Below are 26,861 nucleotides of genomic sequence, written 5' to 3'. Positions count from 1 at the left end.
TTTATGTGATGAGGATGAAGAAGATTTTGATGTTAATAAAGTTAGTGATGTGGAGGTAATTCTATAGTTGTATTCATTTATGATTTTATTAGTTTATTCATTTATGACTTTTTATGTTTAAGTATTTTAGTTGTAAGTATCTTTTTTCTTATGTAGGTGTATGAAAGTAAAATTTCATGTATGTATCAGAAGATGGAGGATTTGAAAAAGGATCTTGTTGTAAAGATAGATGAGGGAGTGTTGAAGTTTCCTCAAAGTCAAAATTTGAAAAAAGTGGAAATTATTATTTCCTGTTGAAGATTTAAGCATAAAAAGTTTTGATTTCAATTATGTTTCACAAAAATATAAAGAACCAATATTAACACCTGGTTTTGTTCATGTTAATGATGAAGATTATGGGAATGATTTTCTTAATGATGATGAAAATGTTGAAAATTATAATCAAGGGAAATGTTCTGGTGGTCAGGGGGATGGAAGTGATCCACGTGAGGGCAATATTGGTAAAAAATTATGTTGAAGGTAAAGGTGATGATGATGAAGATGATGAACAAGGAAATGGAAGTGGATGTGATAAAGAAGAGGCCATGAATTCAAATTATGTTGTCAAAAATGTTACTAGGAGTGTAGGTCTAACTGATAGCCAGGAAGGTGTATCTTTTAGTCAATTTATTTGCAATTTGTTGAAAGCTTTCTTAAAACTTTGGATCAAGGTAGGCATATTTTATTATTATATATACTTTAATCATATATGATTTTAATTTTTTATATTTGAATTTTATAGGTACTGATGGTTGTATAAATCAAAAATTAGTTAAACATGATGTGAATTTGAATTTGAGTGGTATGGATGATGGTAAGTATTTATTTATGTATTTCTAATACATAAAATATATATAAATATGTTATATAGATGATTCATTTATGATTTTAATAATTTAGGGACTGTAAATTTGGGAGAGGATGATCATAAAAATAAAATAGAGGTAATTTGTTTATAATTATTGTTTATTCATATATAATTGTGTTTATAATTATTGTTTATTCATATATGATTTTTATAATTTTATTGGGTAGAAAATGTTGAAGATTGTTCAAATAAAAACAAGGATTCAAATGAGACTCAATCATTGAAAAATGATATTGTTCCAAGTTTTAGTCTTGGATTTAGTCAAGATTCTGAAGGTTCCAAGAAGTCATCTCAAAGTTAAATTTCTTATGAACGGATGACAAAGAAAAAGATTAAGGATAGAGTTATTTTGGGAAAACCAAGTGCTGGTCCAGAGTGTGTTATTCCAAATGTTGATGTTATTGATGCTAGTCCAGTTTTTTTTGCAGCCCCTTTGGGTACATTAGAAGGACCATTAAAACCTGTTTCTGGCAAACCTAAAGATATAAATGAAGAAGAAACAACAGTAGTGGATATCAAAGGAAAGAGAGAAATGAAGTTTTCTTATGTTTATAAACCTAGTTTGACACAAGTAGAAAATGTTGTTTATGAATGGCTTTTCAATCTTCATGGAAATCCAGGGTAATTTTTTTTAATATAATTTTTTATTTTTATAATTATAATTTTTTATTTTAAATAACATTTAATTAAATATATACAGGGATATTGTATTGCTTATGGAAATAGATGTTATTGGTTTTAGAGCTAATTATGAAAGTCTTTTTAAAAAAAAAACCCATTCGCATGTTAGTGTTCTTGATTCATGGTCTCGTATACTAAATCATCAATAGAAATTCAGAGATGCTGTTAATTCTCCACTCAGATTGTTCATGAATTCTGAAACTGTAAGTTTTTATTTTATTCTTTGCTTTTCATATGTTGATAATCATTAATAATTTTTTATTAAATATTTACATGTTATTATATAATCATTTATGATTTTCATATATTACAGACTTTGTCATTTGAATATACTCATTTGAATGAAACTGCAAAATATAAAGTTTTCAAGGACAACTTCTCTCGCAGTGTTTCTGCTGATAGAGACTTGAATGTTTTGAAGGATGTTGATATGTATATTATATATATATATATATATGTATATATATATATATATATTAATATTTTATTTATAATATTATACATGCTGATGTTAGGTATTTTTCCCGGTTTTGAGGCATAAGCACATATATCTTATTGTTATGAATTTGAAGAAACATGCTTTTGAGGTTATCGATAATGGTGTAGATGATGCTGATTTCGATGATATGTATGGTGCAATTTTTAAACCTCTTGTAAGTTTCAAATGATATTTATTCTTTAGATTTGAAATCATATATTATATGTTTTATAATTATTATACTTATATTTTTCTGACTTGAAATCATATATGTTTTTCAGAAAAAGTCTTTTTTGAAGTATCTAAAAGAGATTGATCATGTTAAAGCAAATGAAATGGCTGATAAAAATCTTACTCCAGTAAGATTGACAATGCCATGGAGGACAGTTTATAACAAAGTGGATTGTGGAGTTTTTGCTATGAGATATATGGAGAGTTATTTTGGAGAAAAATGTTCTAAATGGAAATGTGGTCTTCCAAAAGAAGGTGGTTCTCAAAAAAAATTCTAGAAAAGTTGAGAATGAAATATGCAGCAGCAATTTTAACTTCTGAGATTAATACACAGCGTGATGATGTGTTGAAAGTTGCGTATGAGTAAGCATTCATATGATGCTCAATGGAATATAGAAACAAGGCTGTCAAATTTTTTTTGATTGAATATTTTCTTATTGATGATGTTATAAGAACAAGTTTGTTTATGTTGTGTATGTTATGGATATTGTGAAGAATATTTGTTTTTATGATGGTGGAAAACATGGTGTTGGAAAACAAGTCAATATGTATTTTGGTGGATTTTATTATGTAAGTTTGTTTGTGTGAATTATGTTAGTGAATGTTAATCATAAGTGGTTATGTTATATTTTTATATGTAATTTATGTTTTTAATATTGATTATATGTTGCTTATATGTAATCATTAGTGATTGTATCGATTATTTTTTTTTATGTTTTTTGTAATCATAAATGATTATATTTGTTGTACAACACATTATAATTTATTATATCTTTTTTTTGGTCAGTGAGCTTATCTTTACCGTATGGAATACATCACCATGCAGAATCTTTTCTTTATAAGATTATATTTTTGTTTTTTAGTGTTTGTATTGAAGAATCTTTTCTTTATAAATGAAAACTGATTTGTACAACCATATATTGTATTTTTTTTATAAGTGATTATGTTTGTATAAAGGGGGTAGCCTCATGCTACGCCTTATATTTCTTCAAAGATGAGTCCTTATACTTCCAAATGGTTAGTTTTGTTTATTAATTTCTTCAATTTTTATATATCACCATTATTTATTTATGATCTAAACAAATTCCATTTTGTTTCAAGTAAAATATGGAGTCTATAAGTCTAAAAGAACTAATTTTGTTGTATCTAATAACATGTTCCCCATTTTTTCAAGATTCTTATTCTTTTATTTGTAGCTAGATTTTCATACAGATTGTAGCTGACTCCAAGAACGCCTCTTCCACCATTACTTAAAAAGTTTATCTTCATTGAACATATCAAATCTTTACTAGATGTCTTTGAAGTAGAGGAATGTTGTTCATTTAAAGAATCTTTCTTTTTAATGAACAACATTTCTCTACATCAGATATGTAGTAAAGATTTTTAGGTTCAATGGAGATAATCTTTCTAAGTAATGGTGGAAGACTTCTTGAAGTCAGCTACAATCTGTATGAAAATCTAGCTAGGAATATGAAGAACAAGAATCTTGGAAAATGGGGAACTTGATATTTGTGACTTATGAAATTGTTTGTTATTGAAGATTTTATCATGTTTGATGTTATTCTATGATGATGAATATGTTATCTTTAGATTTTTTTATGAGCAGTGTTGTATATTTGTTAGGAACGATGTTGTTGTATATGGTTTTATGTAATGGTTAGATGTTTTTATGGTGTAATCATATTTTTAATCACTTATGATTAAACAAAACATATGAAGTAGTATTACATAATATTTTATGATTATACATATGGATATTGTATATGGTTATGTGTAATGATTACATGTATTGAATAATAGTTATATGTAATCTTAAATGCTTGTAGTAACATTTAATAAAAGTTTAATTATGAATGAATATATTATCAAATCAAAGAAAGAATTATCAAAGTAGATTAAATCCAGAAGACAAAATCATAGTAAATTCTGTTTTATAAAAAGAGTACAGTGTACTAATCAAAAAGTATATTATTTTGAAAAAAAAAATATGACTTATTCATTACTGATTAAAACAGTAAATATCTATGTAGCTTTTGATGATTGTTCTACTGCAAGTTTGATTGGGCATGTCCGCAAGTTATGAGGAGCCCTTTCTCCACATCCTGAGCATCTTCTTGTTTGCTTGTTTGAATTTTTATACGCTATTTCTGCTGCACTTTGAATTTTAATTTTCTTTCTGCATCCTTTATTGCTTTGAACATTTGGAACACTGATGTCAATGTCTTTTGGAATAGTTAAGCCCATAAGCTTTCCTACCTCTTCAACATCTGTCCTATTCTTCTGTAATTCATTTTTAGGATCGTTTTCATATTCCTTCAGCATGCTTTCTGTTTTCTTAACAAACAAATCCATTTTTTCTTTATTTTTTCTTACGTATTCCAAACATGCTTCAAAGTTGTAATATACTTGATTGATAGATCTATTAATTTCACTGTCTCCTGTATCATATACATGTCTACCAATATTATAATGCCTTGATATCACATCCTTTCTCCAACGATTCTCAATGTACTGTTCAGGTATCTCCTAAATTCCATGTTTCATGAGTATGTTGAATGAATGTCTGCACAAAGTCCCAAAGCGGTTGAAGTGTTCACAAGTACATTTTACATCATTGGTTGAAGTTTTATTTCTACCTGTTCAAAAGCGGTTAAAGCATTAAGTGTTTTATAACCATAACTGAATATTTTTTACATTATGTGCTGATTCAACAAAATTTAAAATAAGAATATATTACCTCAAATTCTGTTTTTAGATCACTTTTTTGTTTAGTTGTTCCACTTTGTATAACTCCCATTTTTTGTTCCAAGATGTTCGTATTGGCAGTACTAGGAACCTTTATAGATTTCTTTATGTACTTCATAAAACAATGTACTTGTATAAACTTTTGCAGCATGTTTTTCTATTGGTCGTGGTGAAATAAATTTATATACCGCCTTCTTTGTTTGATGATCAAGCTCCTGTTGTGTATTTCTTTGTTTTTGAATTGTTGTGTCATAGTTCATCATGAAATGTAAAAGTAAATTTCCAGATTGAGAGTAAGTGTTGAAGAAGGAGTTCATGCTTTCTAATCTTGAAGTGGTTTTCATCAATCCAGACATTCTTGTGTCACTGAAGTATGTAGGTATCCAGTTGTCACGTAATTCCAACATATTATTGAACCATCATTTATCTTCTAGATTGAATTTATTAATAATCAAATCCCACTTCTTTTCAAACTCATCAGGTTTGATATGCATGTTCCAAACAAGCTTGTTAAATCTTTTCTTGAAGTCTTTGTTTTTAAATAAATCGCCAGTAACCTATGAATGAACAACTTTGCTTATATAAGTATAAGTTATATACCTATTTGGATATATCATATATGAGTAATCATATATGATTAATCAATGATATATGATTAATCATATATGATTACTATAATGTAGGATATATCATGTATGATTAATCATATATCATATATGTAATGTAATCATATATGATTAATCATATATGATATATGAGTAATCATATCTGATTAATCATATATGATTACTGTAATGTAGGATATATCATGTATGATTAATCATATATCATATATGTAATTTAATCATATATGATTATATATGATTAATCATATATCATATATGTATGATTAATCATATATCATATATGTACTGTAATGTAGGATTAATCATATATGATTACTATAATGTAGGATATATCATGTATGATTAATCATATATGATTAATCATATATCATATATGTATGATTAATCATATATCATATATGTAGTGTAATGTAGGATTGATCATATATTATTATATAACCGTATTATATAATCACAAATGATTATATATGATTATATATATATATATATATATATATATATATATTGTATCATCATAATCATAGTATGATATATGATAACTTATATTATTATAATCATATATGATTAATCATATATAATCATATATGATTATATAATCATATTACTAAAATATACTTAATTGTATATCATTATATCAATCATATATGATTAAATATTTTAATAATATGATTATATAATCATATATGATTATATACTGTATTATCATATTACATTCTATGTAATCATATCTGTTTATATAGTAAGTATGGTATCTGATAATTCATAATATTAGAATAGTTAATCATATATGATTAATCATATATGGTTATATAGTATGATATCTGATAAGTCATATATGAATCATCTGTCATAATACTATATAATCATATATGATTATATTATGTATTTTTATTATACCTTTGCTTGCAGTTTTTTCATTATGTGCCACATGCATAGTCTGTGTCTTGAATTTGGTAAGACAGATTCCACTGCCTGTTTTATTGCTGCATCTTGATCAGTTAGAACAATTTTTGGTGCTTTCCCTTCATGAGCTCTAAGAAAAGCTTTAAGCAGCCATTCATACGACTCAATTGTCTCTCTACCCAGCAACCCAGCACCAACAGTAACAGATTTCTTGTGGTGATCAACTGCTGTGAATGGAACAAATACCATTTATACCTATATAAAGAAAATATGTTTAGTACAATCATATTTGATTAATAGTATGTTTGAATTTATATACATTAACTTACTTGTTTGTTCTAAAAGTTGCATCAAAAGATATAACTTCTCCAAAGTCTGCATAAAAAGCCTTTTCTCTTTCATCTGCCCAAAAATATAGCAGCCAACAGATCTCCATCACGTAGGAACTCAAATGAATAATTTGGGTAATGATCTCTACGATCATTCATTTTGTTTATCATTATTTGAGCATCCTTGTAACATAAGATTCTATTTACTCCTCTCCTCAAGTTTTTGTAGTCTGTTACCTTCGCCCCTACATATTCATATCCTCCTTTCAAAACTGCTCGTATTTTGTGAGCCATTGTCGGACCAATTTTAGCTTTTGATGTACGTACTACAAACTCTTTTTCAGAATATGACATATTTGTTTCCTTTTTCGTATAAGGTGTTTCCTCGATACTTTCCAGTGGGTGGTTGTGCATTTCAAAGAATTTCTTAACTTTGTATTTTGTTGTTCCATAAACATTTTCAAATATAATCTTTGTTGTAGACCCAGTAATTATCTTGTTTGAATTTGGTTTTCTCTTGATAGAACTTGTAGCCAACATATCACAAGGTTTTGGTTTATCTTTGCCACCCCTATTGCATATAACATATTTTTCTTTTATTCTTTGGCTATTGTATTTTGATTGGCTACTCAGTCTTGTATGAAAACCTACCATTTCTGCATAATCCGTACACATTTTTACTGCCAAATTTAGTGATTTGAAAACACTGTTTACAACTGGTACAAATTCTGTAGGGACATCTGGTTTATATTTAGATTCTTCAATTATGTTACTGCAATATGATTCATTTGTTGAATTGGAACTTTCACCTGATAAAAGAAGGGAATGACAAATATGTTATTATATAATTTTATGTTGTAATAATCATATGTGATTAACGAAATGTATTTATATATTAGTATAAAAAATCATATATGATTTTAGATATTAATATACTATTAGATGTTAAATCATATGTATTTGTACATTGTATTATATGATTGATCATAATTATAAACTATAAATACATATGATTAATCATAGATATGAAAAGTCATATATGATTATTCATCCTTATATGATTAAATCACATATTGTATTGTATAATCATATATGATTTTTCATAATTTGTATTGTATAATAAAAGAATGAGAATGAAGTGTAGAAACTATAATGTAAAATGTAGTATTAAAACAAATTAGTTGTATCTTCAATACGAATCGTATTTTGAAGTTCTTCAGAAGTGAAAGAAATTGAATCGATTTGTTCGTCGTTACGAGATGAATTTATTTCAGATGTAATAGTATCAGTTGCGATCGACTTGTCAATTTCTTTTGGATTCGACATCATTTATGAAAATTGATTTTGATTCAATTTTCAAATGCTTTGTTTATGATTGTGAGGTGCTTGTTTCTTCGATTTGAAGATTGTATCTCGTATTTATGAGGATATGAACTGATGCTCTGTTTCGATCGTTTTTTTCGATTTGAAGATTACGATTAATTTGTTAACAGATTCAGTAAAAATATGATCTTTTTTATTATATTGAATAATTGTTGAAGATTGGATGATGTGATTACGTGACTGATACTGAAAATCGATGATTTAGCGATATGATGATTTTTAGAGAAGGTGTCCGCTTTCTGAACATTACTTTGAAGTTTACTATTATACCCCTTAATCATTTAACAGTTGACGTTAATTTCCATTGGCTGATATTTAATCTCACAATCTCTAATTTTTTTATTAATCTCAAGGGAACCAATATATATATATATATATATATATATATATATATATATATATATATATATATATATATATATATATATATATATATATTAATTATTCCTTAACCCTATAAAAAGGAAGGAAGCGGCAACAATATAAAGAGAAAAAGCGTTCACACACTTTGCCAGATTAAAAGAAAACGAATTTTTCAATATAAAAGAAACTGGGAATTGTGATAATAACAATTATTATTCCCAATACATGTGAAAATTAAAATATCCGTGGCATAAAATACATTGAACAAACTATTCATTATAATTCGAAAACATTGATGTTTCATACTAAGTGGTCAAAAATAAAAATCAAACGATATATATATATATATATATATATATATATATATATATATATATATATATATATATATATATATATATATATATATATAAAAGTTCAATAAAGAACCATTATTAATTAAGGAACCAAATAACCAAGCCAAAACGTTGAAATTTAAAGTGATCAACGACAAAATGAATGATTGTAGACTTTTACAATTAATGCACATGCACCGGATTATAACAAAACCTATTTTTTTCATTTAAATTTATTTTTAGCCCATGTTTTTTATCGAAAAAAAAAAACCGAGTATGTCGTTGTTCACGATTTTTCGTTCTCCTTCCAAAGAGATCCATGATAATATATAAAAACGATTTTTTTTTTTGAAAAAAACTCACTTCATTTTCTTTGTTGAAAAGTAAAGGTTTATTTTTTTTATAGAAAAAAATTAATAAGTATATCAAAATTCATGTTTTTTTTGTACTTTTTAAACATAGATTGATATTCGTGTAAAAAAACGATATTTAGTTCAGATTCATATTGTGAACCTATTTAGATTCATATTCTTAACCAGTTCAGATTTACATTGTGAACATTCTCATATTCATAGCGTGCATAATAGTAAGTCAGATTCACAACGTGAATCTGAACTGATCGAGCTTTTTGACATTGTGAATGTTAAAAATTGAAATAGTTATATTTTAGATTTACAGTGTGAATCTACACTGATCGAGATTTTTTTTGTGAACTTTTTCAGATTTATAGTGTGAACTTTTTCAGATTCATAGTGTAGATATATAATCGTTAAATTCAAAGTGTGAATCTATGCGTGTAGATATATAATCGTTAAATTCAAAGTGTGAATCTGTGCAGATTCACAGTGTGAATATTAATTCACACATTGAACTCGAAAAATATATAATTTATTTTTTAGCATAGATTCACACCGTGATATATTATGAATCTTTTTTTTCAATTAGTGTAGATTCACACTGTGAATATGAAGAAGTTCACATTATGAATCCTTTTTTTGTGAATCTTTCCGATGTGGACTCAAAAAATGGTGAGTACCGCGAAGAAAATTCTCTACCACCCATTTCCTCACGTGCGGCGAATGTCCATGGAACATCATTTAAGTGAGTTTTCTTATTTATTTTCATTTATTTTGGTTTTTTTATTTTTCGTTTTTTAATATCTTATTACATACTTGAAGATACTAGTATGTGTCATTATTATTTTTGATTTTTTAAGCTAAATATTGGTTTGAGTTTTCAATCTTTAACAATTACAAAATTTTAAATAAGAAAAATATTAAGGATCATAATATGTTTCATTCATATTTTTTTGAATCATATTATTTTTATATTATAAAATTTTGAATCATGTTATTTTTAATGGTAGTCTTTTGAATCAAATCATTTTTTAATCACATTATTTTGGATCCATAATATATATTCAGTTAAATATAGTTTTTGTTCAAAAAAAGTTATGGATCACTATATATTTTGAATCATAAAAGATATAATAAATAATTATAAAATATTAGAGTCTAAATACTTTTAGATCATAACAAATTTAGGATCATAAACAAGTTCAATCAATTTTTTTTTTAAAATCATAAATATTGTAAATCATCACCTTTTGGATTATATTATGTTCAATATTTTTTTTTTAAATTAATATTTCTTAAAATTGAAAATAAATTGACGCATTGGAGGGTTTTTTTCTTCCTTTCTTTTACCCATTTATTCTCCAAAGAAGTAACCTTTGCAGGAAAATGTCAAATGTCGCACATACAAAAATGTCATATCATCTTGCGAGATATTGATGATAAATAAACTCAAATCTCCACCTTTTATTTTTTCAATCATGCGGCAAAGATTTTTCATCGCAGTCCTCACTTATTTTTAAGTCCTCACACGATCCAACTTCTATATTGTTAACGTATGGACTATTAGCATGGTCCAGACGTCAAGACTTGGTCTGCCAACCTTGTCTAGCGTCCATGCTTGGCGCTCGCCTAACGTCCGCTCATGACGACCCCATGAGGCCTTACCCAACTCCTTGCTAGCTTGGCCTAAGTTGGGTCACCCAAGGCCTGAATTAACTCTTCCTAGACCTAATTGTCCCCAATAAATAGAACATCTACTCCCCCATAGAGGAAGGGCTTCCTTTGGACCATTCCCAGAGATCTAAACTCTAACCTGCCGTCGTAGCTAAACACACGTCCCACACTGAAACATCCCAAAAATATGAACCAAAATTTTCAATTTTTAAATTTGAATAAAACAATATTCCAAAAGCATTGTTCCATACAACCCACTAAAATAAGTATATCAAGCATCATAAAAATCAAAATGTGTCCAATAAACAGAATCCATATAATGCGTCGTGTGTGCGATGCAGTCAACCCAAGTTCTTCCCCTTGGAATCAGAAGTACCAGAAACATAAACTAAAAACCGTAAGCACAAAGCTTAGTGAGTTCCCAAAATACCACATACCATACATACAAATAAACATATAATAGGCCCCCCCAACATCGGACCCTGCCCGATATCGGACCTCTCCCGGCATCGGGCCCCGCCCATCATACATATAACATATATCAAGTAACATATACACATGCAAAAATCACAAAGATACATACCATACAAAATGGTCTTCAGGCACCATCCAACATCTGGCCCCGCTCGATAATAGATCAGGCCCCGCCCAACATACATATAACATATATCAAGTAACATATACACATGCAACAATCACAAAGATACATAGCATACAAGATGGTCATCGGTCCCCACCCAGCATCGGGCCCTGCCCAATAAACATATAAGCACATAACACATGCAAGAGTCATGAAGACAACTAGCATATTAACATAACATAATCATGGGTCGGTATTGGTACCTTCGACCCGCTAAACCTAGTGAGGAAACTCACCTCGTAATGCTGAATGAATCGAATAACCCTTGGCTACTGGTCCTATAACCCCCAAGCTATTAGTCGAAAAATAAAAACCAATTAACGTTTGGGACCTAAATCATAATAAAAATTTCCTACTTGGGGGAAAAAGGACCATTTTACCCCTAACCTGGCTTGGTCGAATAGTAAACCCAATTTCACAATCTATTAGGCCCAAAAAGTCAAATAATCCATCAAGACCCAATTTATGGCCCAATTTCTAGTTGGGCCCAATCCCTTCTCGTGGGCCTTAGCCCAAGGCCCAATAATGTTCCTGGCCTAAAACTCCTAAAATCAAATAGCCCAACTAAACCCTAACCATTTAAGCCCAAAAAATGGCTCAAACCTAAAGCCCAACTTTGAAATGCCACCTGACTGAGTACGCGGGGTGTACTCAGCTTGTACACTAAGCGTACTAGCTCGAAGGCTTATACGCTGCACGTACAGGCTTGTACGCCCAGCGTACTCTTCCAGATCATCCATCTTCTAGATTTAGGTCTTAACCCATTAAGACTTCGCTCCAGAATGTAAATCTGGCCTATTTGAGCTTAATTATCATGTAAAGTTGCTAACTTTACATCCATGCATAGCTATATGAAGCTCTAAAGCTCAACATGGACTTAATAAGAGACTTAATGAATGCTTGAGGCCCTAAACAGCAAAAAAGTTGGCAACTTTATGCCTAAGGAGCCCATGATAACCCGAGATCTGAAAGGATAAGTCTTTTGGATGTCTTAACTAAACAATCCACCCAACAATGGCCAAAAACATGACAAATCAACCCAAAAAGAGATCTAAACAACTAGAAGTCAATATGAGAACTTGATACCTTAAAAGCTTTGCAAAAAGGGTGGTGATTATGGATCCAAGACCTTTACTCCAAGCTTAGCAACTTCAAGATCTTCTAACTCCTTCAAAATGCACAAAATGAACACCAAACTCTCTTAAGAGGCTTAAATGCTTAACAATGGAGGCTAAAACTTGATTTAGGGTTTCGGAGGCTTTAGAGGCTGATAATGAGGCCAACCCTAGGGAATAAGGTAGCCTATATAGTGTGCAAGACCCTTAATTAGGGCTTCATTAAAGTCTACGTACACCCAACATATGCATACGTACGCCCAACGTACGTGACCTGGGTCCTGACTCGCCATTAACTCATGACGCTAAGCGTACCAAGTGGTATGCCCCACGTACTGGCTTTTCCACCAGTACGCTAAGTGTACTAAGTGGTACGCTCCGCGTACTACTTCAGGAACCAAAATGCATAATTTCAAAAATATAAGGTCCATAAGGTACATACCAGGGTACAAGTGTTACGATTCTTCCTCACTTGAATCAGAGTTTGTCCTCGAAGTCCGCCGCTCCAAATAACTCTGTGTAATGCTCCCTCGTCTCATCTTCGGGATCCCAAGTCCACTTCGAACCCTTGCGGTGCTGAAACTGCACCTTCACCAACTCAACTACCTTGTTCCTCAAGGTTTTGGGTTTTCGATCCAAAATCGCCACCGGTCTCGGCGGTCATCCACCTGAATGTCCTCCAAATGCACCACTATAGAATCATCTACCAGGCACTTCCGTAGCTGAGAGACATGAAATGTGTTATGAATCTGACTGAGCTCTGGTGGCAGATCTAAACGATACGCAATGCGGCACACCCGTGCCAAAACCATGAAGGGATCAACATACATGGGGCCGAGCTTGCCTTGCTTCCTGAACCAAGGTGACACCTTCAGGAGCACCATATCTCCCACTTAGAACTCCAAGTCTGACTGGCGTTTGTCAGCATAACTCTTTCACCGACTCTGAGCTGTCTGGAACCTGCTCTAAACCTACTGAATTAGCTTAGTGGTCTTGAGCACCACCTCAATACTCCCAATAACCTGCTGACCGACCTCGCCCCAACAAATCGGGGTCCTGTATTTCCTCTCGTAGAGCATCTCAAAAAGAGGATGATCATTACTAGAATGATAATTGTTGTTATACAAAATTCTGCTAACGGAAGATATGTATCCCAACTCCCACTAAAACCTAACACGCTTGCACACAACATATCCTCAAGGGTCTAGATAGTCCACTCTCTCTGACCATCCGTCTATGGATGAAATGTTGTACTAAAATAGAAACGAGTGCCCAAATCGTCATGAAACTACTTCCAAAATCTGGATGAAAAATGAACATCCCTATCAGAAACCACCGATATCGGCACCCCATGACGTGCCACCACCTCCCTAATATAAACCTCGGCCAACTTCTCTGTATAAATACTCTCCTGAATCGGAATGAAATGCGTGCTCTTGGTCAGTTGATCTACGATGACCCATATCGAATCCACCCCACGTGCAGTTCTGGGAAGCTTTATGATAAAATCCTTGGTAATGTCTTCCTATTTCCATACTAGAATCTTCAACGGATGCGTCTTGTTGTGAGGTCGTTGATGCTCGGCCTAGACCTTCCTGCAGCTCAAGCAACACTCCACGAACCATGTTACATCCCCCTTCATGCAGCGCCATCAATAATCAGGATGAAGATACCAATACATTTTCGTCACCCCAGGATGGATAGAGTGTTGGATTAGGTGTCTAAGCCCATAACTATTTTGGTATGTACTTGACCTGATTATGAGCATGGTCCTTTTGGGTTGCCTTCACTCATGCAACTTGATAGGATGACAAGAGGAGAGAGAGATTATAATTTATTATATGAATAAAAAATTGGTACTCGAAAATGGTTTTATTAATATATTTCAAGTTTAATGTATTATTTGGAAATCATATTATTTAATTAGTATTGATCAAAAATTAATTTGGTATTAATCTGGTGATCAAAAGAGACTGATTAAATAAAGGGGACTGATATTGCAATTAACTGTTAGTTGCTAGTTGGGCTGAAGGACTCCATAGAGTGGAGTGGACGAAATTTATGGGAAAGCCCATAAGATTGCGTCCAAGGGCTCCAAGGAAGGAGTACATGGGCTGCTTAGGCCTTAAGCATGAATTAGGGTTTCCTTTAGAAACCCTAGCAACCCATACAACTATATAAGGAACCCTTTACATAGGATTTTTGGACCCTATGAGTTTTATGAGAAACCCTAGCCAAAATCCTTCCCTCTCCAAGTCATCTTGTTGCATTGAGTGTTTGTGATTCCATTAGAGGTGCATCATTTGAGGCACTAGGCTTTCAGAAGTCAAGATCAAGAAGGATTGTGATTGTTATTGCTACATAACAATCAAAGGTAATGTTTTTAACCCTAATCATGTGTCAATTTCGAATTATATGCTACTCAATTAGGGTTTATTTCTATGGTAATCAATGTTGTATGTTTACTTAGAAAAACCTAGATCATAGCAATTAGGATTGCATGTACACCATTGGATTGATGTTATGCTCATAACTCGATAGTTTTATCAGAGACTAGGTTGTTTTCTTGTGAATAGATGAAAAAGTGAATTGCCAAAGCTCAAGAAAATCAAATTTTTTGCATTCTGACTGGTTGACTCGCCGAGTCAATGTATGAACTCGACGAGTAGGTCCTACTCGACGAGTTCCAAAGTGGACTCAATGAGTCCAAGGGTCTGTTGCCGAGATTTTCGATTTTTTTGAGAAGATTTTGTTAAGGATAATTACCAAAACTCGTTTTTCTTGCCTAAGATTGATTTTTTATGTTTGGAATGATTATCCTTATCAAAATTAATGGATTTTGTTATATATAAATTATATACGATTATTATGAGTCAAATATGTGATATAGTTAGTTTGAAAAGTTTCAATTTACACCCTTTAGCTTTTATAGTTTAAATTTGAAATGAAAAGTTTTAGTTTTTGAAATTTAAATAGTTAAACCCTAATATTTTGAAAGGTTTCAAAATTTGTCCTCAAGTTTTGAAATTTCAAATTTAATTAAAAGGTATTAATTTTGAAATATTAATTTCTAAGACCCTAGTATTTTGAAAAAGTTCAAATTACACCCTTATGGTTTTATTAATTTAGTTAAGAGTTTAATTAAAAGAGACAATTAATAAATCCATAATTATATGGTTTAAGTTAATCAAATTAAAAGTCTAATTTATTAATAGATTAAACCTCATAGTATTTTAAAAGTGTAAAATACACCCTTATAATATATATAATTAAAAGTTTAATATTATATATGTATAAGTAAAATGTCAGTCTTACCGTTAGTAGGCCTCATTCACAAAGCTAGTCTATAAGGGGTGTTTAAGGAAATTTCCTATAAAATGGCGATTGAATGGGTATCCACTCTTACCCACCGCACTCTTGACTAGTGGAGGGTCATTAGCCAAACGGGTAGGATAGGACACAACCTTCCATTATAAGTATAATGAAGTATGAAGTAACTACACATTCTTATAAATTCCCAAACATTAGTTACTTTAGGAAAAATGTGGAGTTGGTGCTAATCCATGAAATTGCACATTGCACCTTATTGGTCGATAATGCAGCATGTGTGGTTAACCGTCACACTAATATAGGACCAATGAAGGATGGCAATGGGTGGCTCGTAGACTATCATAGATCAATAGAGTAGGTGTGGTTAACGACACATTGATTAGGTGATATAAGTCTTCAAGAATACCAAGCTAATTTGTATGGTTATCCACACCTTATTTATGATCCTTGGGATCCCAGTCACAAACTTGAATGGCATAATCGAGATTAAACATGCCATTGAAAAGTTCAATGAATCTCAAAAGATCTAGGAGTTTCAAATTCATCTAAAACCTAAATTATTTTTCGTTTTTTAATGGTGGAAATTGGTAAACCATCATTTACCTACCTTCAAATATTCTGCAACTGGATTACGGCACCCCTCTTCAAATTAGTAGAATATTGTGTTGGGTCCTAGCCTTAATATCTCATTTGGGTGTTTTATTAAGGACTAAATAACCTGACTTGAATTTCTCCCATTTTGTAGATGTCAATGTCTATCAACTATGATCTTCCCGAATCCTTTGGAAAAAGTTTTCCACATGAAGATGATGTTCCATGATTGGATTGTGGAAATTGAAATCATGCTTCACTTCCTCCACCTCCTCCAATAATTCTCCCTGACCCACGTGTTCGATGACTTGAAAAGTTCAAGGTCACTTAAGCTTTGTTGGCAAAAAAACATGAAGATGGAAAGTATGTATATACTCATGTCTTGGATATGAAGTTGCATATTGATAGATTAGGAATGTTGGGTGTCGAAGTCTCAAGGAAGTTGGTTGTTGAGTGGGTTCTTCAATCACTTCCTAACTCATATAGTGAGTTCATTAGAGAGTACTATATGATGGACCACGACACGACCCTCATTGATTTGACTTATTTGCTTATTGTTGCTGAATCTGCGATGACTTGGTGCACTAGTCAAGCAAATATGTCTGGTAAATCAATGTCCCAAACTTCCATGGACGTTGACAATGGAAACATTGGAAGTCTAGAAAGGTTTTCTCTATTCAAGAGAAAGGCTAAGTCTGAGATTGTCCCGTGTACCATTCCAAAAGAGACCATTTGTTTCTATTGCCAAGAGAAGGGGCATTGGATGCGAAGCTACCAGATTTACCTGAGAGATCACAAAGATGGGAGAGTGAAGATGTATGACTCTGCTTAAGGTAAAATACACTATCTAACTCTATTAAGTTTTCTATTTTAGATTCTTAATACATGTGTGATAAGATTGAGTTTTTGATGTGTTGAAGGATCGAAGAAAAGAAAGGAATCTTAAAGGAAGAAGTGAGCTGAGTCTGATCGCGAAGAAATGGATTTCGATCGCATGATTCGATGATTGGATTTTTGAGCTGCTACTTAGTGTTATGATAGATTTATTAGGAATATGTAATAGCATAGTTTTCATTTGAATTTGTGTTGTAAGGACAAGCTTTCAGCACCTTTTTATAAATTAAACAAATTTTGAGTTTTGTCTTATTTATATATCCTTGCAATATCATTTGTGAAAATTGATGCTTGTGTGTTTTTACTATAAGCAATATTAAGTGTATGTGATTCTAAGATATGATATTTGTGGTAGTGTCAAATCTACCAAATAAGGAATATTCTCGTCACCCAAGTTTCAATTGGACAGAAACTTGGAATCATGCGACTTGTATTGTATGATGAATGAGAACCTTCGTATTTGGGAAATTAGGACTAATTCCTTGTTCATATAAGTATGTGAGTGAAGTGAAGGAATAAAGGATCTAGTACGCATTGTTGTGCACTAGGTCAAGTCCACCACAAAGAACGATAAGTGTATTCGTCATGATTTGCTAAAAGTTAAGTAAATATGGTTATACTTACAAGATTAAGTGTAATTCTGAATCATTGAAAAGTTTCATTGTATGACAGAACGAATAAGAACAATCAATAAGGCAGAAAAATAAAAGGTTTCTCCAATCTGGAAAGAAGGGAGAGTACTTTTGTATCATGTTTTATGATCATCTGAATGATAATGAAATCGTATCACAGTTGATCCTCCAAGGACAACTTAGTGCACTAGTATGGCTAAGTAGAGGAATCGGAAATTGTTGAAATGGTTAAATCAAAAGGAGAATCATATTTCGTTTCAAATTCGAGCCTTAGAGTCATACTCTAAGATTGTGACTTAAGTGACATCATCTTAAGAAGGTTTATAACACTCATCGAATGCAGAGTAGAAATTTTTTCTTACTCTTGCACATTTGAAATTGGTAAGTTGTGATGTCTAGGATAAGACAAAGACCAACTAGGACCAATTGTGTGAGATGTTTATCTTGATAAGAGACCGCACTAACTCTTGAATATTTGTTTGACAAGAAATATTTCTTGACAAAAGAATCTTATATGTCAAGAGGTCAGTGGGAGTCTAAATGATATTGAAAAGTTTCAAGAACTAATCAAGAATAAAACCTATTGTTTTACACTAGCACACGACTTGAGGTTTGTAACCTATCATGTTGACATATTCTTGTTTCCGTGCCATTCCAGTTTATTCAACATGCATGTGAGTTCTATGAGTTCTCAATTGATTGCATAGAGGCAAGGCACCCTGATCAATGGAAAGTACATTGATAGGTAGGGGTGAGCTGCTCAATTACTTGGAAGCAATGGTGGGACCCATGATGGCAAGAAATTAAGAATGAACAAGTTTAGTCCATATGAGTTTGGATTTGTCTTAAACCTTGTCTTACGATTATGGTTATGACAATTCACATGGATAGGAACACATACACCACAAAATCTAAGTGATAAGGTTTCTTTCCGCTTCATGAAAATGATTATGAGGAAACACTTTCAGTAAGAGAGATTTTAAGGATATAGCAATTGTAATATTTGTCTTCTCAAATTCGATTATGATTACGGTATCCCTCTTCATAGTTCGAATTGTGAGATTTGGCAATTAGTCTAAAGATTTAAGACTTATTGCAATAAGCTCTGAATTAGTTTAGAAATACATATGAGCTATCTCAGGAAAGGTGTATGAGTTTAAGAAGTTTATATAAAGGCTTATCGAAGCATTTCACATTGGAAATATGAACCTTGGAAGTCAATAAGTATTGATTTCTAGAAGTCCAAATGATTTATAAATACATGTGAAAGCTAGTAGGAGCATAAGTGTTATGCTAGAAAGGACATAATTATCATGTTAGTGGGAGCATGATTATTATATGTTGCAAGTTAGCAATATTAATTATATAAAACAAAAGGTTCAATTCACAAAGTTGCAGAAGTTGAAATTTTTTTTTGCTATAATTAATGGAGATGAACTTATACTTCATTTCAAATCTAAAAGCTTAGATCGAGAAATTTTAATCAAATTTAGTCAAATGACATATATGAATGATATGTTGAAAAGATTCAACATAAAGAAATTCTATATATGACAATATTATAACGAGAGACTGGTCAAGTATCATGTCATTATGTAAGACATTATGTATCATATCCCATACGCTTCGGATATAGGATCGATTGTATATGCTGTAATATTCGTCCGTTCTGATTTTCCAAATACCTAGGGCATTAAGAGGGAAAAAGGATCAGAATTAGATATGACTGAAATTAAATAAACAACTGTGTAGGGCAATCTAAGGTTTGCTAAGGGTTGGTCCTTGTGGGCAGTTGGAAGTATAGTAATGGATGGACCATATCGACATTATTATGAATAGATAGGATTCTATTTATAATGAGTTTTCATATGGAAAATATGGAAATGTTTCCATAAATGGGAGTTAGATATCAAGAATCTATGTCTAGATTAGAAACTTTTATGCAAGAAGGATGTTAAAAGGAATGTACTTTGAATGTAAGACTTCATAGAGTACTTTGTAATTTCATTGGCAAAGTCTTGGTGACTTCGGTGCTTTGACATTACAAAAGGATCGTTGCGTAAAATGTTTGAATCTAACATGTTCTAATAGTAGCAAGAATTTGATATTCTTGCACTTGTGATAAGGATTGGGAATTGTGAAATGAGCATCATTGGAAATGTGTTCATTTGATCTATTTCACAAAGTAAGGACCATAGGTAAAGATAGTGTGCATGCTTAGAGCATGGGACAACTGTTGTTATAGTTCAAGTAATAAGTTGATTATCCGAAACATTATATAATGAATAATGAGCAATCAATATGGTGATTAAATAAAGGTGTTTTATTTATACTCAAAAGTTTGGGGCCATATAGGATTAGTATTATTATTGTGTTTCACTTTGCATGTTTTGACTTCCAGAATAACTAGGTTATTCAAACCATCCACATTCGATCATACTTTGGAAGTAGGTAATGAGGTAAGACTGTCATGAATCCAACTATAGATTGTCTAAAGCATTTTAGACATAGCAAAAGTCTGTTGAAGTGTTCATGAGTGCCCCTGAAATAAGATTTAAGTATTGGATTAAACCCACGCTCACTTGAATCACTTCATGGGTTTTATCACGAGTGATTAGTGAGAAGATAATATCTTATATTCTTGAAACCAAGACATGTGAGTTGTAATTTACAAGTCGGTTGCACATTGATAATATGTAAACGCACAGGTAACTTGGTGTTATAAAACATGTTGTTATGTGTGATTTGATGAGTAGGTACAAGCGAGCATTTGAGTCGAAGTTTATCCGTTCGTTTTACCCTAAGAGGGATAAAAGCGATATTTGTGGGCCCCTTGATGATTTAGTGATGACACCCTAAAGCGCTTGGCCAAGCTTGGACTAAGTTTATTTGTTCAATTGTAGTCTATTGTCAGTCGTCTTAAATTGGAAATCGGGAAACAACAATATCTAGAATGGAGGAATATATGATCCCTTATCTAGAATATGCATTACTAATAAGATAAAATTTGATAGCGGCTTTTGAAATCTACAATTGCTAATCAGGTTCTAAAGTCGTATTTCCAAAATAGTTATTACACTTATCCAAATGGGAGACTGTTGGATTAGGTGTCTAAGCCAATAACTATTTTGGTATGTATTTGACCCGATTATGAGCATGGTCCTTTTGGGTTGTCTTCACTCATGCAACTTGATAGGATGACAAGAGGAGAGAGAGTAGAATTTATTATATGAATAATAAATTGGTAATCGAAAATGGTTTTATTAATATATTACAAGTTTAATGTATTATTTGGAAATCATATTATAAAATTAGTATTGATCAGAAATTAATTTGGTGATCAAAAGAGACTAATTAAATAAATGGGACTGATATTGCAATTAATTGTTAGTTGCTAGTTGGGCTGATAAACTCCATAGAGTGGAGTGGACGAAATTTATGGGGAAGCCCATAAGATTTCGTCCAAGGGCTCTATGGAAGGAATCCATGGGCTGCTTAGGCCTTATGCAGGAATTAGGGTTTCCTTCTGAAACCCTAGCAGCCCACACAACTATATAAGGAACCCTTTATATAGGATTTTCAGCCCTTATGAGTTTCTATGAGAAACCTTAGCCAAAATCCTTCCTTCTCTAAGTCATCTTGTTGCATTGAGTGTTTGTGATTCCATTAGAGGTGCAACATTTGAGGCACTAGGCTTTCAAAAGTTAAGATCAAGAAGGATTGTGATTGTTATTGCTACATAACAATCAAGGTAATGTTTCTAACCCTAATCATGTGTCAATTTCAAATTATATGCTAGTCAATTAGATTTTATTGCTTTGGTATTCAATGTTGTATGTTTGCTTAGAAAAACCTAGATCATAGCAATTAGGGTTGCATGTACACCATTGGATTGATGTTATGCTCATAACCCAACATAGAGAACCTCAACTTGTGAGCCTCATCCATCAGAATTTGGCGCACACTGCCCCAGTACGGAACCCAAACTCGTCGATGCAGAGTCGACAACCCATGTCTATCATAATCGAAGGAAACCACCTGACCCACAATATGCTCACTTTTATGGTGCTCTTCCTTCATAACCACAATCTATGCCTCCCGAATCTGCTCCAACAGTGCATTAATCATAGTCATCCTCAAACATAAACCCCTGATTAGAGCAATGATAACATAGCGGCTAAGTGCATCGGCCACTACATTGGCCTTCCTCGGGTGATAAAGGATCTCGCAATCATAATCCTTCGCCACATCCAACCATCGACACTACCTCATATTCAGATTTGGCTAATCCATCAAGTACCTCAGGCTCTTGTGATCCGTGTAGATGGTACACTGGACCCCATAGAGGTAATGCCGCCAGATCTTAAGGGCAAACACCACGACCCCCAGCTACAAATCTTGCATCGGATAATTCGCCTCATGAGGCTTTAGCTGCCTCGAGGCATAAGCTATCATGCGACCCCTTTGCATCGACACTGCCCCCAAACCAAAGATCGTAGCATCATAATAAACCATAAAATCATCAACACCCTCTGGCAGGGTCAGAATCAGAGCCTCACACAACCACTGCCGGATAGTCTTAAAAGTCGCATGTTGCTCAGCCCCCCGGCAAAATGAAACCGTCTTATTGGTTAGTCGGGTCAATAGAACCGCTATCTTTGAGAAATCCAGGATGAATTTCTGATAGTAACCAGCTAAACCACGAAAACTTTGAATCTCATATGGAGACTTCGGAACCTCCCACTGCATCTGGTTGACAAGGTGTCCCAGAAACTGCACCTCGTGCAACCAGAACTCGCAGTTGGAGAACTTTAAAAAAGTCTCTCCCTCCTCAATGTCTCCAGCACCTCCCTCAGGTGCTCCGCGTGCTGCTCCTGAGTCTTGGAATAAACCAAGATATCATCGTTGAATACTATCATAGACCAATTTAGCATCAGTCTGCACATGCAGTTCATGGGATCCATGAATATGGCTGGAGCATTGGTGAGCCTAAAAGGCATGCCACAAACTCATAATGACCATATCGAGTCTGAAAAGCTATTTTCTGCACATCCTCATTCCTGACCCGCATTTGATGATAACCCGATCGCAAATAAATTTTGGAGAACTAAGATGCGCCCTGAATCTCGTCAAATAGATCATTAATCCTTGGGAGTGGATAACGGTTCTTCATTGTTACCTTATTCAGCTCCCGCTTGTCGATACACATATGGTGAGACCCGTTCTTCCGCTTCACAAACAGGACCGGGGCTCCCCAAGGCGAGTTGCTTGGCTAAATAAATCTCTTGTATAATAGCTCCTACAACTGTGTATGTAACTCCTGCATCTTGGGAAGAGCCAACCTGTATGGTGCTTTGGCTATCGGAGCCGCACCTGGAACCAAAACAATCTTGAACTTACCTTGCGTCTCTAGAGGCACCCCAAGCAAATCCTCTCGGAATACATTCGGGTAATCCCGCACAATCGACACATCATCCACTTTCGCCTTACCCTTATCCTGGATATCGATGACATAGGCGACATAACCTGAGAAACCCTGCTGACGATAACGTTTGGCCCTCGCTGCAGAACACATAACAGGCCGATGCTGCGGTCTCTCACCATGATCACCAACTCTCCCCCACTTGGGGTCCAAACCCATACTAACTGTTGCTCACAGTCGATCACTTCCCTATTAGGGCTCAACCAATCCATACCCACAATAACCTTTTCCCCACGCAACGGAATGGGAACCAAATGCACCAGATACTGCTCACTGAACAACTAAAGAGTACACCCCGGATGAACCCTCGCAAGCCGAATAGTCATTTCTTCAGCAATATCCACATCAAGAGGACAATCCAGCTTCCCTGGAGCTCCGATAAACCTCTTGCTCAGTGTAAGCGATACAAAAGATCGAGTAGCCCCCGAACCGAACAATACCAAAGTAGAAATATTGTTCGCAAGGAACGATCCTAAAATAAAACATATAAACATAAGTAGGCAATTCAATATAAATAAAGAGATAAGGATAAGATACATACCCGTGACCACATTAGGAGTTGCACACTCCTCCTCTGTCGTTAGCTAAAAAGGCCTAATCTTCGCCACAAACATGTATGCCCGGCCTTGGCGGCCATCAATAATCCAGAGAGTTGTAGGAGCGGGTGTTGATACCGGTCGTGCTGCTGCTAAGCTCCGACAATGGGCCTTCTTTTGGTCCCTCTGATTGCAATGAAAGCAAATCAGATCAGATATTGGAGTGGTGATGGTGATCCCTGCTTATTTGACTAGTCCGACCGTACTTGAAACAACCAGAACAACCCACTATGCACGCCCCCTCATGCGTCTTGCTGCACTTGCCATATCAGCTACCACCCCGACGGCCTATCGGTCTAGAATTAGATACCTTGGGCCTTTTGCCCAAACCCTCAGCGCTCGACACATACTCAGGGTTCCTCTTCTTCTCCATCTCAAGGTCAATCGCACTCTCCCTAGCTTGAGCTATTATATCCTCTAATGTCTTATAGCTGGATCGGCTCACAAACTGCCAAATGTCACTCCTCAACATCTCATGTTACTGGGCCTTATTCATCTCCTCCGCCGCCACATACTTCGGAACTAGAAGCATCCCTGAACATAACGATGACTCAGCCACCGTCTCAATAGTCTGGCGAAGATCCTAAAACTCTCGCGCCAACTGTTGCACCTCAATCACCGGTGCAAACTCTACTCGGAAACTAGTCGAGAAGTCATCCCATGACATCACATAAATAACATCATCACCAACATTACGCCCTACCTCCTCCCACCAGTCTCATGCCCTCTCCTTTAAAAGGCAGGAAGCTAGTCTGACCTTGTCCCCTCGGGACAATGGCTGGTGCGGAAGGCGCTAGCAACATCTGCTAACCACCTGCTGCTCACTATCGGGTCCCTCGTCCTGTAATAATCTAGAGATCCACATGCCCGAAACTCCCTTAAGGTCAAAGAGTGCATCCCAAACAAAGCTACCATTTCAGCGCGAAAGGTGCTCAACCGCTCATCCAGAATATCCAGTATACCCTCCTTGACTGTGCCACAGATCATAGGAGTCTGCTCAAGAATACTGTGTGTAATCGTAGATGAGATGAACTCCCTCGTCTGGTCATCAATCTGCCTGGCTCCAGAACATGATCCCGAACCCTCACTGGCACCAAAACTACCAATAGGTCTTCCTCTCAATGTCACCATACTGAAAATAGACCAAATAAACCATCAGAATACATATAAAAAATATATAGATCGAGGAAACCACAACTCCACAAGTTCCCCAGTGTTATTACAACCCTCCTTGAATCGAGTATGGATCCACTGGTTTCAATAGTACGGGTTCATACTACCTTCCACATCTACCCGTACATTCCTCAAGGATTGTCTTGACTCCATCAGGTCACTGCATGTCTATACAATTACCCCTCTCAGAATAAGGATCCTAGCACTAGATCTCATCCTAGGATTTCCTAGGGCAAACTCCACTCCACTCTCCACCATCAGCTGCAGAAGGAACTCCTGCTAACTTCATCTAACTATCTCACGAATACCATTATGTATTACTAAAACCAAATAATTCTTCGATTGAGAGGTCTCACACTACAACGGTTGGACTCAGACAAGAGCTGCGCAATAGAGTTAAAACCTAACCTCTAAAATTATTTAGTTCCCATAATATGTAACTTAGCATATTCATTTACTAGTTATCTGAAGCTAGTTAGAACTCCTAAAAGCACAAAGCAAGAAATATTCGAGCATCGAGTAATCAAAACCAAGCATAGTCTAATCAGGCCTTCCTATTACTAATTGATTAGTACTCGCATGCAAGTCTACAAGCTAATATGATAGGCATACAAAGGCATCTCTCCTAGCATTCTATCATGCAAAAACTGATCAGATCCTTAGCCCTAGCTAGCATGCGATTCATAGATTCACATATCAAAGCATATCAAATAAAATGTATGAGTATTTTGGGAAAACATACTTGAGCTCGGCTGAATGCATGCACCACACTTCTTCTTATTTTAGAAAAACCCTTTTCTTAAAATATATTTCTTTTTGAAAACTTTACCAAATCCTCAGTTTGAGTTCAGACACACTTGAGAGTGTGCCCAAATCCCTCAAACCAAGGCTCTGATACCAACTTGAAACATCCCAAAAACATAACCCAAAATTTTCAATTTATAAATTTGAGTAAAACAATATTCCAAAAGCATTGTTCATACAAACCAGTAAAATACGTATATCAAACATCATAAAAATCAGAGTGTGTCCCAGAAACAGAATCCATATGGTGTATGTCATACAATCAACCCGAGCTCTTCCCTTTGGAACCGAAAGTACCTGAAACGTAAACTAAAAACCATAAGCACAAAGCTTAGTGAGTTCCCAAAATACCACATACCATACAAAGAAATAAACACATAATGGGCCCCGTCCAGCATCGGACCCCGTCCGACATCGGGCCCCGCTTAGTAATAGATCGGGCCCCGCCCAACATACATATAACATATATCAAGGAACATATACACATGAAACCACCACAAAGATACATAGCATACAAAATGGTCATCGGGACCTGCCCAGTAAACATATAAGCAGATAACACGTGCAAGAGTCATGCAGACAACTAGAATACT

General features: G+C 33.9%; 1 protein-coding gene across 1 annotated transcript; it reads right to left on the bottom strand.

Moving 5' to 3' along the window:
• Positions 1–5,461: 5,461 nt before the first annotated feature.
• On the bottom strand, positions 5,462–23,854 carry LOC145064173 (uncharacterized). The gene is made up of 5 exons (XM_079011678.1): positions 23,614–23,854; positions 7,138–7,709; positions 6,901–6,973; positions 6,566–6,798; positions 5,462–5,599 (listed from the first exon to the last, which is right to left on the bottom strand). The coding sequence occupies exons 1-5, from the start codon at positions 23,852–23,854 to the stop codon at positions 5,462–5,464; spliced, it is 1,257 nt and encodes a 418-aa protein (XP_078867804.1).
• Between the last annotated feature and the right edge of the window lie 3,007 nt (positions 23,855–26,861).

The sequence above is a fragment of the Lactuca serriola genome, chromosome 7, assembly GCF_051521515.1.
Source record: "Lactuca serriola cultivar US96UC23 chromosome 7, Lser_US96UC23_V15, whole genome shotgun sequence".
NCBI lineage: Eukaryota > Viridiplantae > Streptophyta > Magnoliopsida > Asterales > Asteraceae > Lactuca > Lactuca serriola.
Note: the sequence above shows the minus strand (reverse complement) of the source record. Positions and strands in the feature narration are given on the sequence as shown.